This window comes from Tachypleus tridentatus, chromosome 9 (genome assembly GCF_004210375.1).
Source record: "Tachypleus tridentatus isolate NWPU-2018 chromosome 9, ASM421037v1, whole genome shotgun sequence".
In the NCBI taxonomy this organism is placed as follows: domain Eukaryota; kingdom Metazoa; phylum Arthropoda; class Merostomata; order Xiphosura; family Limulidae; genus Tachypleus; species Tachypleus tridentatus.
Window position 1 is genome coordinate 97985254 of NC_134833.1, and position 15364 is coordinate 98000617.

A 15364-nucleotide genomic window follows, 5' to 3' on the forward strand; every position below is an offset into this window, starting at 1 on the left:
AAATATAGAGACAACTGAAAAAAATATTTGTTGATTTCTTAACTTAGTCTCTACTGATTAAAAAGGCTTGTTTTTTTTTATTAAAATGTTGGTGATATAACAGCAAGTAGCTTGATCAGAAATGATTTAAATTTAAAATTGAACAGATACTTTTACTTTCATGATATGTTTTATGAATTTGGCTACAGTCTAGGTGACCACCCACTACATCTTTACTTTAGGTTTATTATACCAAAACTCACAATGTTTCATAGCACCCTCTGCCCCTTTATGACCCTCATCAATAAATTTCTAATTGGCAGATAGTAATTGAGCTTGGCCTATATGGATAAATGCACTTTGTCTTTTATGACTCATCCTGTTTCAAGAAATCAAACATGATGTAACACATGCTATCTTTTGTAAAGTTTAAATAATTTTCTTATGGTCTTCTTACAAAGATTAGTGTGCATTGTTTCATCAGTTAGTTACATTAGAGAGTAGCTTTACACATTTATTTCAGTATTTCACTACATGCCATTATTTCCTTAAAATCTGTCAATACATTTTATATGTAATCTCCAAGCTTTATATGGTCTCCAAATATTTAACTTTTTCCTTAATAGAATGACTGGAACTTCTATCAAGCATCTTTCAGGTAATAATAATATCAAATCTCTATTACTTCATTTATCAAATGCTTCACTTTCTTTGCCATTTAAAGAACTGAATAAACACATAAAGAACACAGAATGGCAATTAATGAGTTCATCTACACATTAGCACATATTAAGTATTTGTATTATAACATTTGATACAGCATGTGTATCTTCACAAAATTTGGTATACTTTTAGTAAAGATTACAAGTATTTTGTACACAAAAAATCAGATTTTTTAATGAAATATTTTTACTAAAGATTTGTTTGTGAAGAGTATTTCTCATCACTAGTCTGAATGCAAATTAATTTCATAATTATTTGCGTAATCTCTAGAATATCATAATAAATACATTTCAAATGCTTGTTTTCAATAAGACTATATTTCATGTTATTTTATATACTCCAACTATGTGGGATCTGTCACTTGACAAATCTTGTAATCACTATAAAAAAAATTAGAAAATGTAAATTATTATTCTTTTTGTGCTGGAAAAACTATATATTATAATGCAAAAATACAAATGTTTAGTTTAAGTAGCTTAAGCTTTATAATGCTAAGCATGAACATATTATTTTTATTATATTGACCTTCCAGTCATGTCCACCGAATGTTACATAACTTGCATTGATGCTGTGCATGTGCACTCATGTTATGTATCCAACATTATAAATTTGATCTTTAGTCTTCCCTGTCTTGGCTGTGTTTTAGTGGATAATATTTTTTAATATAGAGTTACATTTCAATTATTATACATGTATGTATATAGATTATTACTACTTACAAATAAATTACTAATTTTTCTTCAAATACAGAGCAGTAAATCAAGATGTAAGGCAAACAATTACCTCTTCTCTCTACAACCTTTTTACTTGGATGTAAATTTTTGTAACCTAAACCAGTGCTGGACACTGGTTGCTAAGCCTTTTAAAATTTCATATGTGAAAAATATAAAACAGAAAACCGCCAAACACGGCAATCATTTCAAATAGCAGATACCCTTCTTACCTGGACTAAGTATACTTCACCCTTAAATTGGACCATTAACCATAGTGACCAATGCTAACTAACCAAGTGTATACATGCCATTAACACTTCTTTTATATTTCAGGTTGGGCACTGGGTGGGTAGATTTTTCGGCGCCCACCCAGTGAAAATGGTTTTCTCCGGGTACTCCAGTTTCCCCCACACCAAAATTTTGTGCCATTGGATCTATAGACCCCAGGCAACTAGGCCCTGTAAGGTCCGTCTATCCCTACACTTCTCTATCCACCCCTCCTATTCCCTCACTCTCATGCACTGTTCTCCACCCTTTAACTTTTCTTACTCTCTATATCTACCTTTCTACCACTCTCTCCCTTTACTACTACTCTTGACTCTCTCTACGTTACTGGTCCCAAGAAAAATGCAAGACCCGCTGCAGCCTTGATCTTCCTGCTCGTGATCCAGCCCTCCGACTAAAGACTAAAGCCTATCATCCTGGTTCTTCTCCTCCTCAACAACCAAATATCATAGTCACATCCTGACACATAACAATAAAATTGATATCCCCCCCTACACGACACATCACACCTAACTCATGTGTGGGGCTGAAGAGAAACAAAAGTTTCTGAGCGCCCCTGGTTTGCCTTAGGGATATCCCTATGGTCTTTAAAACCAAAACTACTGTCAAGTCTTAAAAAAAAATATATATATATATATATAAAACAGGTTTTGTAGGTTTATGTATATATGTATATATATATCTGAATAACCAAAAATCATGAATAACTACACTAATACCTCAGAATTCCACTATAACTTATTAATCTTAGAAACTAACATGTATTTAGATTTTTAAAAAATATGAAACTTCTGGCAGACAAAAAACACACCCTAACCTCAATAAAATCTTGGATAGAAAAATGCAGTAGCCTTTTCAAAGATTAAAATGACTAAGAAAACCACTCTGGGGACATTCTTAGCTGCTGATTGGTTATTAAAAAAAAAGAAAAAGGAAAAAGCTGAAAGGAACCACTGTGTTTCATTCAGTATGTGAGTCATATCTCAAAATAGAGGTTCTTATTTTATACTCTACCTTGATACTATTAGTAACAAGGATAGTTCTAACAAGGATAGTAGAGTGTTCTTAGAAAGAAAGTAAATAAATATTCTGTACTACATAATTTTTAAATATTTACTTACCTGGCTCCTGTAAAACAAGATTCATATTGGTTTTTTTAAGAATTTCAGTAATATTTTTGTTAACATGTAAAGTTCAAAGTAACATTAGCAAACTAACAAATTGCTCCTTAATGTTACAGTCTTACAAGTAAAACTTAGAATGCACTAGAATTACAAGTATATATTTCAGAAGGAATAATCTCAGATTCATACTGTTGAGTATTAATACACCCATATAACTCTACATTTCATTTATATTACAACATTTAAACACAGAAGGTTACTTTATATTGTGATTATCACATCGTTTCACTTGCCAGTGCCATGCTGGTTTTACAATATCCATTTGAGCTAAATGGCATATCCAGGATATGTATCAGGAAATGGGGATAACACAGGTTGGGCTGTGCAATTGCAAATCTAGGTAATAAAGACAAAAAGTATTCTGAAAAGCAGTATCAATAAAAGCAAATCTTACAGGGTTTATGCATGTGTGTGATAAGAAAAAAGTAAAATGCTTATTTTGTTATTTATCATTTTGTACCATTCATAAAATATAGGACTTGTTTCTTCTTACTTGTAACATGTTTGTAATTTCTTTCATCTTTTTTACCCATTGTATTTTTTACCTGTCTTTAATATTGCCACTGGTGCAATTGCACCCTCCACCCACACAATAAAGACTATCTCCAGAATTTACTTGTAACCCTCTCAATTTTCACATTTTACATATAATTCTGGTTTATTTCATTCATCTGTATGCCAAAGTCCACATTTTTATTGTTACTTTCCATTTCATTTTTCTGTCCTGTAAACCTTAATTTGTATGTCAATGCCTTGACTTGTTGGCAGATAACACTGAATACATATATGAAAAGATATGAGAATAGAAAAATGTTTCATTAGACAATTGTAAAATGAATATGGTGAAAATGATAAGCAACATATCATTGATGATGAGTATATTGCAAGTTGCTGAAAATAAAGATGTAGGAAAGTGGTTAGAAAACAATGGAAAGTATTCCTTCAAACATATTCTTAATATTCACTATACTCCTGTGGAAGTGTTTCATGACAAGTTTCAGAATTTGAAATTATCTATGGGGTCAAACTAGACAATTTTGGGTCAAATATTTAGTGACCTCTGACATAAAAGTCAATCTAGAAATGTGAAATTTGACAAAATCTTATATCACTCAAGTAAAAATATTCCTGCTAAACAACATCAAATTATATGGCATTTCAAGGGCAACTGACCCTTTATTATTACTGCTCGCAGCACTGATTGTTGAGAGTAATATGAAAAACTAAAAAACAAATTTAGAGAAATGTAAGGAACAACTTCTCTGAACGTTAAAAATCCAAGAGCTTCTGGGAACTTCTCTTCTTGGACCCTATTGATATAAAGATGTCATGAAAATTTGATATCAGTTAGTTTTAATTCTATAAAAAGAAAACTTCCAGTTTGATAAAAGAAGCTTTGCATAAATCATCTAGTGGAATATGACATCATGAAAAAAAAAAAAAAAGATTAACATGAATGCACTGAGGAGAAATTTTCACTTGCTAATCTGTTAACTTCTACTGAGGATGTTAGTCTCATTTGGATGATAGCAAGGATGTAGACTTTATTAAAGTGCCACATAAAAGATTAGCTAAGGAAATTGCACCAGCAAGAGATTCAGAAATACTATTAAATTGGGCTGTAGAATGGCTGGTTGAAAGAAGGCAAACTTTTTTTTTTACCTATCAATTCAGTCAAATTGGGCTTGTTATTGGGGGTGTGCCTCTGAAGTTAGTGTTTTGACCTTCAATTTGTCTTACTTACATTAATGAAATTAATAATTAGTAAAGTTTGTTGATTAAGCTAAAGTTATGGATACTTCTAACTGCATCTAAGATGTTTACATACTTCAGAATGATTCTGAAAAATTGGCAAGTTGTACAAATATTTTGCAAAATGCCTTTTGTTTATAGTAAATGCAAAATAATGTGTTTAGGTTATTTTAATTAGCAATTCATTTAATATATATGAAAAACCCACTCAATGGTGTGACTGAAAAAAAAAGATCTTGGTATACTGGTCCTGTTACTAGTAACAAAGTTACCATAAAAAACAATTATTTTTTATACAAATTGCTAGTTAGACAGACATCAACTGGAATAATGTGTACACTTTAGGTCTTTTCTTTTTTTTTAATAAAGGATACCAACATACTGGAAAACATTCTCAGAAAATTTACTAAAATAGAATGGTTACTTTACAAGTCGGGTTAAGATATTTGAACTTAAAGAGGTAATCTCATTGAAATTCACAACATGAAATAGTAGATTAAAAAATTAAAGTCCTGATTTCTTTGTGCCATATCTTGTAGACAAAATAATGAAAGCATACAAGTTCAAAAGGAGAAAAATGAAGAAAAAAAAAAGACGTTATGTTCCAGTTACATCAGATTTAGTTTTTTAAAGGAACAAGTTGACAATGAAAGTAGCAGAAGCCAGCACTTAAACAGAAATTAAAAGGGGAATCGATATTTCTTTAAAAATAAAAGTTGGGTTTATGTTTTTTGCTCTCAAGGATGGCTGTGCAGGAACAGCCAAGAAGGCTGATATGGTTCATTGTTAAATTTTTGTTCATAAGTTGTTAATATGTTTCTCAACTTTATAAGGCCACTTACTTAAAAACAGGAAAAGTAAGAAATCATAATTCTGTACTTAAAACTTCTACATTTATAAAATGTATTGTTGTGTTTTTATTTTGTACTTAAGAAAAAAACTTTTGTTTTAAAAACGTCAATGGAATAATGTTTGACCTACTTATGTTTAAAGCTTCACATATTACAAAGAATAAGGTTCTTGTTCTCGAATTTGAAATCAAATATTTATTTTCAATTACTATTATAATAATAATGCCTTGACAAATTGTTAATAGTAAACCCATAACAGTAATTTAGTTCTACTTTGTTGGAGAAAGCAGTAAAACATTATGTTAATAATTTATTTACGTTGGGAGGAGACTGTAACTAGTGTTAAGTGCAACTGGAACTTATTTTAGTTAATATGTACTTTTATTTCCTTATTCTTTAGCATTATAATAACAGTTCAAGCTATCTTAAAAAATTAAATTTATACTTAAGCTTAGTCTTACTCTTAGACTTTAGAATTAGATACTGCTTTTTTGTAAGTTTCATATAAAATAGTCTCTTAAAAAGTGGAAGTTAAATTTAAAATAGCCATTGATCGACTGAACTCACCACTTCCCTACTTTTCCCGATATAATACAGCGTATCTATATGTGTTGTAGAGGTTGAGAGAAATAACAACTCATACTGAAGTGATTTACTAACAGTTTTATACTCCCATTAAAAATAATGACTAATATTTTAAGAATTTGAAAGCGATCCTGTCACTAAAATGGTATCACAAAAGAAAATCAGTTATATTATTCTTTCTTGTTTTACTATGTTCTGTGTTAATATTCGATGTTAACACTAAAAATAACACGTTAACGTTTGGCAATCTTAAAGCGTAAGAATGAAACCTAACCGTTCATACGTACAAACTAATATCGTACCCGTTCTTGACCTCTAGTACCACTAATGGACACAAAGGGAGAGAGAGAGAGCGGTAGGGTTACCGTGTAAATAAACTATACAAATGGCTTGTACAATGACCTTGTATATGTAAAAACGGCTCGTTTGGGTTGAGAAAAATTTTAACGTAGAGGAACGAACAACATTTCAACCTCAACGTTAAAAATTTTCTCAACCCAAACGAGCCGTTTTTACGTATATATTTTTCTCTACAAGTGGGTTTTCTCGACATCACTATGTACTGACCTTGCTGACGTACACAGACCGCATCAGACTGAAGAGTAACCCTTTTGGCTTGAAACCAGGTCATCAAATGATTAAATTACTCTGGCATTTGTGAAATATAAAAACAATTTATCTCCTCCCATTCGAAGACTGAGCTTTGTATTTCTTTATACATATACATGTATAGATAGATAGACAGAGTTTGTTTGTTATCAAGCGCAAAGCTACAAAATGGATCGTCTGTACAGTATAAAAGTGATTATATAAACCAGGGGTGCCCGCACCCCTAGGGGGGTGCGAAGATGATTCCCAAGGGGTGTGAGGATGCCCATGAATAATTAAAGCAAATCTATATTTTTACATAAGAGTATGCTTTATATTTTTAGCTTTTTTTATATTTAAGTTTCCAGGGGGTGCGAGAAATGATTACTGATTTGAAAGGGGTGCAAACACTGAAAAAGGCTAAGAACCACTGATATAAACCTATTTTTTCGTGTCACAAGCCCCCAAACTTGCCGCTGAGCCACGGGAGTGGCATGTAGATAGAAAGATGAGTGTTTATATCTGTATTTTTATGTACATAAACATACTCTTCAAAAAAAGAAACGCAAAAGGGATATTTTTGTTATTTTAAAGAGAAATATATGTAATAACGTTACAAGCTCTGAGTATGTGATGTTACACGTGTTAAGGCACTGATTGTCAGAACAAAATGACAATAAAAGTTGTGCACTTTGAAAGCGGAGGAAAACATCGGATTTTTCGCCAAAACGCATTTATTGTCCAATAAATTTGTTTGAGAGATCTGCATGTTCTGCAAGTGCAACATGTGCAAAATCCCTATAAAAATGACGGGTTCTCGGTTTCCATAGCTCAGTATTAAGCCACCGACACGCAATACAGTTACGCCAAGACTGACTGAAGCACAACGCAATAACGCCATTGGTAGCTTGGAAGCAGGCGAATCTCGATCAGATGTTGCCAGAGCTGTGAATGTCCACCCAAGCACCATCACAAGGCTATAATATCGTCACCAACAACATGGATCAACTTGTGACCGTCCACGATCTGGCAGACCTCGTGTGACCACGCCCGCACAAGATCGCTACATCCGGTTACGTCACCTTCGGGATAGGACCACCACTGCGACGTCTACTGCCTCAACCATACCAGGGCTGCGTAGGATTTCCGATCAGACCATACGCAACCGTCGACGAGATTCTTAGGCCCCATGTGCAACCCATCATGGTGAACGTCAACGACGTTTTTCAACATGACAACGCCCGTCCTCACACAGCCCGACTCACCACTGTCTTCTTGAGACACCACAACATCAACGTTCTTCCCTGGCCCTCCAGATCACCAGATTTAAACCCCATCGAACATCTTTGGGACGAGTTGGACCGACGTCTGCGACGGCGACAACCTCAACTGCAGACTCTACCTCAGCTTGCAGCAGCTTTGCGGGCTGACTGGACAGCCATTCCACAGGATGTGATTCGTCATCTTATCGCTTTCATGGGCAGGAGATGCCAAGCAGTTATTGATGCTCACGGGGGCATACTCGTTATTGACGTTAAACTTCAACTAGTGAGCGTGGACTTCGCCTTTGCAGACTTTGGATGTTCAGCAGTGAATGTGCAAAGTTTCACACATGTCATACAGAACTACCCGGAATACACTTGTTAACAATATGTCTCAAATTTTGCCTTTTGCGTTTCTTTTTTTGAAGAGTATAGTTATTAGGTTCCATAAATAATGTTTGTGAGAAATATATAAAACAGAATCAATTATCCTAACGGAAAAAATTGAGTTAGTTCTTGGACAAAATAATAATTTGACTTGGCTTATCAATATTATTTGTTATTTCTCCCCAATATATTAGTCCCACGCTGGTACAGCAGTAAATCTAGGGATTTATAATTTTAAAATCATGAGTTCGATTCCCCTTGGTGGACTCAGCAGATAGCCTGATGTAGCTTTGATATATAAAAAAAACCACGCATACACACTATATAAAAACTAAATTTCTGTAAGACGTACCTTTAGACAACTTTACTATCTTCCTGAAGAAAATTCAAAATTTTCTGAGTCAAATAATTTTTTATTAAGAGCTTTTGCAGAAAATTCCACTTCTAATTTAGATTATGTATGATGAAATGAATTCTAAATTTATATAAGTTATACTACAGTATATCATTAAATGTATACTGGAGAATCAAACGTTTATATTAAGAAGTCCGACAAACCAACATCAAATAAAATTAACAAAATAAAACAGATTTATATGTTAAGAAGGAAGTTATCACTAATGCTTGATTTAAAAATGATATGATACCAGTGATGGACGGTTTCTACAGAAGTCCGTTATGTAGTCTGCATTTACATTATATGGCTAAAAGTTCATTACCATTTAAGCAAATACGAATCACAGCAATGGCTTTATGAAATAAAAAAGCCATTGGCAATCGCATGGTACTTCGCCTGACGTATATTCGACTAAAGTTATTGTCGTTTTTGTTCTCGTTGCTTTTTTAGGGGTGAAACAATCCATAGCACATTGAAACGGCAAAAAACTAATCGAATTCTTTATAAAGAAAACCTGAGAGACAGATTTCAGTAGTTCTAGGTATGTTAAGAATTACTTTACAAAATGTATTTACATGATGGAAGGATCAAGATTATTTTCGTAATCTTCTCTTCGAAGGTCAACCTAGGGAAGTCACATCAACATTCCAGGATTATCAAATGGGATCAGCATTTCAAAATAAAATAGCATGCCTAATTTCTTAATTTACTGGGACTGTAATCATTGTGAAGAAAGTGCACAAGGGCCTGAATAAATTGGGTTTCTGTTATTTTACTGTACACCCTTGGGCAAATTAATTGAAACAAGACGGAAAATTACGATTTTTTTCAATTTTTTGCGTTTTATTTCTAAGAATCCAAAAATTACTTACAAATTAATGCATAATATGACCTCCTTTATTTTACAGAAGATCATTAATCTGCTTTGGCATCGAGTCCACGAGTTAACTGCAATTTTTACTAACTTTTGGATCGCGGTATCACACCTCAATTATGTCCTCAATTAGCTTATCTTTCGTAGTACAGTCTTTTCCCCGAAGTCTTTCTTTACAAATCACCCAAAGATTTTCAAAAGGTTTGAAGTTCGGAGAGTTTCCAGGCCAATCCAGCACCTTTTTTCTCGTAGTAGTCATAAAATTATTCACAAGTTTCGATGTGTGGCACGGAGCCACATCTTGTTGAAAAATGCTAGATCCATCTTTTTCAATTCTGGAACGACTCTTCTCTGGAAAACTTTGATGTACTGTGGTCCTCGCATCACACCTTCTACGATATGTAAGCCTCCGACGCCATAGTAGCTGAAAAATCCCCAAAACATCTTCTTCAAGGGATGTTTTACGAACTGATTGATGTAAGATTCTCGAAGTTTCTCACCTGGAGATCTGCAAACATGCAGACTTCTTTGACCATGCACGAAGAAATAAGTCTCGTCACTGAATAACACCTTCCTCCATTGTTCTTGCGTCCAGTTCTTGTATTTCAGATCCCATTGATACCGTTTTTTCTTCATTGAGTTGGTAAGAAGTTGGTTTTTAACTGGTCTCCTTGCCCTTCTAACGCAATTTCGAATGACGTAATATTCCTCAAAATTTCGTCATATATCCAAAAATTGATCGACCGTACTGCAAAACACAGCTAATGACGCCGTCTGTGTGAAAAAATGACTATTAAAGGAAATCAGCGGGTCCAGCGAGTCTACACCAGTCGCCATGCTGAAAATATTGTAAAATGACCATTTGTTTCAATTAATTTGCACAAGGGTGTATTTCACCAGCCTCCCATCACCTCCACCAACAAAACATACTAAAGGCATATTAAATGCCTAACATGGGTTTTGAGCTTGTGGAAAATAATTATATGGTTCAATGGATCACAGTTTATAGTATCCACGTCCATTGGGCAGTTTGGGTGTGGTAACAGGTCCATGAATACTACTACACTAATCGTGTGATACTGACTATAAATAGATCCAGTAGTTCCACTATGACATGGAACCTTTTGGCCGTTTATGGACTTTGCCCTCTTATCGTCCAAGTTATTATTAGTGCTAAGAGGTATCTAGATATCTTAAACAGTGCAATACTTCCAGCACTCTAACAGTTTTACAAAAATGAACTTTTGCCCTCTTTCAACATTAGATGGCTCCTTCCCCCCTGCCAACATAGTTAAGGACTTATTTCCAGACAATGATGTGGATCTACTGTAGTGGCTGGTGTAACACCCTAATTTGAACCATATAAAACCACTTTGTGACGCTCAACACACACGACAACAAAATCTCTGTGCAGTGGCTTGTACACTACATTAAAAATAGCTAGTTAGTCTTCACGTGATACACCAGAATTTGTTTTAAGTATTGGCTAAAGGGTACAGCAGTCAACCTAATCAAACGAGGTAAAATATGTTATTAATCATTGACTCTATATCCCAAACACAACTGTGACATACATCGCATACGTTTCGCCATTTAGAATATACTTATTGTTAAGACCAAACAAATCCACGTTTCTCGCGTGCTCCAAGTATTTTTATATGCAAAACAGACTTATTATGTAATGATATAATAAGTGTACGAATTCGTTTAAAGGTAATGATGTAGCCATATAATGTTTTTTTTTAATAATTAATTGGTAATAATAACGGTGTTTCTGACTTTCAAAGGAACATGAGTGATTTCTTTCACGTGGTGGAAACAGCATTAAATAAGACTATTTATTTGACTAGTTAGTCAAATGCATTTATTGCAAGAGTATGTCAACAAGCACTGTTAAAGAGGAATACATTTTCCATTAGGGAAAAATGTGATTGTAAAATGCAGATGAGTGGTCAGTTAAATATGTGTAAAGTGTAACTCACGTCATATTATCTCATTTGAGTAATTTATTAAAAAGTGGTAAATGTTATTACTGTACTATAAGAAGGTCATTACAAAAAACTGTCTTGAAGCAGCTATCAACCAGTCAAACACTATTTTTCTCAAGTGCAAAATCAACAACAGCATAACATCAATACTTAAAGAGTACTAACTCTGACAGTGAATGACTGAAAATGAAGTAGTCTGATGAATCAATTTCACTCATCAATACACCGACTCTAAAATAATGATATGGAGAAAAACATGAAGATTTAACAATACTTGTTTTTCTTCAACATTGCAAGTGTTTTTGGAGTGAGGTGAACATTTTAATGAGAAACACTTAGTCCAATGATTCTTTTTAAGAATGTTGAATAAATTTAGGATGTATATGAACATTGTTGCTGAGCATTTCTACTCTAACGAGTAGCGTCTTTTCCATAATGATAATGCATTAATCTACAGTGATTTTTTTATTAAGAAAAACTATTAATTTTTAATTCAGGCTCACAAAACACACAATTGTAGATAATTCACTCATAAAATCTCTTGATTTTGTTTCTAAGTAAGTGACTTTCTTCTTTACCTATACGTGATAACTCTACAACGGGGGCTAATTTCAGCACATTTTATAATTTTGTGGGTGCACAACGTATTTAGAAATTTAACTTTCAGTCCAACTAGAATTTATTTTTATATCTTCGTTATATCGTACTAAGAAATGAATGATAAACGTTAGGATTCTTTGTTAGGTTACCATAAACGCGGTGAAAAAAAATGTTAGAAGTTTATAAGTAAAATGAGGAAGAATTTATATGTTAATTATTCACAACTGTTTGTTTAATTTTCAATCGTGTATTAATATCAAGTTTTCAAAATAAAATATCAAACTGATGAATAGCGATGTTCATTTGTTTGATTTCGTTTTAAACGATATTATGTTTCAATTTCATCACTTTGTTTCTGAACAAAAAAAGCACTTCCAGTCAATTATGTCTAATTTTTAAACAAATACTAAACATAGTGAGTTAATATGAAAAATGAGCAAATTAAAAATGAGTTTAACATACTGTGTTCTTCATAAAATTAAGAATAACTTAGAACTAGGAGTCTCTGAATGAATAAATTAAAACTTGAACCTAACGTTATCTCTGGAAAATCTTGAAGTTATACAACAAGATATTCACCGTTATTATCCCTACCAAAACTCTGATAGTGTGTTTTTTCTTACAGCAAAGCCACATTAAGTTATCTGCTATGTTCATCGAGGGGAATCGAACCCTTTACTTTAGCTTTTTAAATCCCAAGACTTACTACTGTCCCAGCAGGGGACTTTTAATAGTGAATATGGAGAAACAGTAAGTTTAAAAGTTTTTGGTATAGTATTTTATCCAAAAATTAACTCTAAGAGATCTTCTACAATAAAAAAAATCAAATTTTAACATAATATTTATCTTTCATTGTCATAGACTCTAGTAGAGTATTTAGAAGAAACTACATAATATAAATAATACGGTAGATAGGTATATGGAAATTAATTATTCAAAAAGGAAAAAAATAGTGAATCGACGACGCCCATCATCAAGTCTAACAATGCAATTATCAACCTTCCTTCATCTACTCAGATCCTAGATTCAAAGAAAATTTTGGGCAGATTGTTAAGAGATCCGTAATTGCATCACACTAGTAGAGAAAAGAATGAACTTGGATTTTCAAAGCTGTCATATATACCATTTGGTTATGAATACCAAGCTTGCTGTTTATAATTCTCTTTAAATAGTGTTCTGTTTTTATTTTATTTTCTATTTTTATTTCTGGGCCAGGCACGGAGTTAGTTCTCGGTAGGCAAACAGCTTGAAGTGTTTTTGAATTTCGCGCAAAGCTACTCGAGGGCTATCGGCGCTAGCCATCCCTAATTTTGCAGTGTAAGACTAGAGGGAAGGCAGCTCGTTATCACCACCCACCACCAACTCATCTTTTACCAACGAATAGTGAGATTGACCGCCACATTATGACGCCCCCACGGCTGAAAGGGCGAGCATGTTTGGTGCGACCCTTGGATTACGAGTCGAACGCCTTAACACGCTTGGCCGGCCCCGCTTAAAGTGAAACAGAGAACAATGATAAGTAGAAACATAGGCCAATATTCATATTCGTGTAAAAATAAGTGAGTAGAGTACAACAAAGAATGTGAACTGACATCTTCCTTTTCTATATACGAGACATAAAACAAGGAGCCAACAAATGTTAAAACCAGATAAACTTTTAGTTACCAGTTTGGAAAATTTCATCTGACAATTGTTTTTCTTTATGTGAAATGTGTGAGGAATGGAATAATTAATAATGTTTGGAGTTATTTCAACTTGACTTTTCTTCAATTTCATTCACGCTATTAAATTATTCCTTCTACAACCCTGAAGATTCTTGACTGCGAATCTCCTTTTCCTGGCTTTGTTCAGGGACACATCCAAAATTAAACCAATGATAAAGAATATTGCACTACCTTTATAGTGTTTTTGTTTAATTATTCAAGATTATTTAATATATACACTGCAAAATCTCAAAAGAGGAATAACAGCTTTCTTTCCTGAATAGTAGAAATAATGCTTTCATTATTTTAGCATTTTGTCGCAATACCCGAACAGTCCCGGGGTTTACTTCATGTTTTTGTTTTATGGTCTCTTATAATAAACCCTTAAATCATTTTTAATAGTAATTTAATTACGTTAAAATAGTTGCATTTTTTTCATCATTTCAATAATTCCATCAACGTGTTGCAAAAATGTTCTTTTTTGTTTCCCAAGTCAAGTTACATGTGTATTTCATGAGACACATGTTAAATAAAATTATTTGATTATTAGAACATTTCTATTGCTTTCTTTTCCCTTGAATTCTATAACAATTAAGTTTATATATAAGCACTGTGATACCACAGGTAGCGCTTAGCCCGAATTCGAATTTGCTTTTACTTTTTCCTTCTTCATCTTTCGGGTAGAATATGTTTACAAACAAGTAAGGACATCCAAATATGTTTAATACTTTTTGAATAGTTATTATTATTTACTATAAAACTTTGTCAATGCCTGACTTTATTATGAGTGATTGAATTTTTTCGCAAATATAGTATTTTAACCATTTAAAGAATGTGAAAAGCAGAAGATAAGAATTTTATTTTTAAGCACTTTGTTGTTAAGCACAAAGCTATGCAATGGATTATTTGTCCTCTATCCATCACAGGCAACGAACATAATTTTTAACATTATAAGACCTGACTTACCACTGAGTCACTTGGGGGGAAGGGTTAAGGAAGTATTACCCCCTTAAAATAAATCATTCGTAATCGTTAACCGTTTTAAGCCACATCTTTCATTATATTCCTTTTTTTATATTTAAAACAAAATATGTCTGATATAATTATACGAAACAAAAAATTGATTAAACAACCCTAAATACATTAAGTTCATTAACTCACTTTACATAATAAATCCCAAACAAAGAAGAACAGATGGATAAAATTATAAGCATTTATACATTTTTAATTGCGTGTTGATAGTATAGACAATTATCTAAATTAATTTTGTATCTATTAAGCGAAGAAGTATCTTGTTGGTGGTTTAGTTTAAACACTCCTTTTTTTATTTCTTTATTGCAAAAGTTGTCCAGTTAAATCTAGTATCCAGATTGTATTCACTTTCAAGTTTTAGAATAAAAACGCATTAATTCACATTAGATAAAAAAGTCCTCAACTTCGTCAATGATAACAAACAATCACTCAACGTTTTAAAATCAACAAGTAACAGCTAT

The 15364-nt window shown here is 32.9% G+C and overlaps 1 protein-coding gene across 17 annotated transcripts in view; it reads right to left on the reverse strand.

Annotated features, from left to right (window-relative positions):
- Positions 1–15364, reverse strand: part of LOC143225832 (ADP-sugar pyrophosphatase-like) — a 65067-nt gene that overhangs the window by 33906 nt on the left and 15797 nt on the right. For 4 of the 17 annotated variants that reach the window (XM_076455928.1, XM_076455930.1, XM_076455929.1 and 1 more), the window contains exons 1-2: positions 5949–6062; positions 3118–3220 (exon numbers count right to left, since the gene is read on the reverse strand). The exons of 2 other annotated variants lie outside the window; for them this stretch is intronic. In XM_076455928.1, coding sequence (XP_076312043.1) covers positions 3118–3162 — 45 coding nt within the window. In that variant the 5' untranslated portion in view covers positions 3163–3220; positions 5949–6062. Of the gene's footprint in view, positions 1–1645; positions 1697–3084; positions 3221–5948; positions 6523–6639; positions 6884–15364 lie in introns of those variants that run through there. 11 more of the 17 variants (XM_076455913.1, XM_076455920.1, XM_076455925.1 and 8 more) reach the window with 11 other exon arrangements.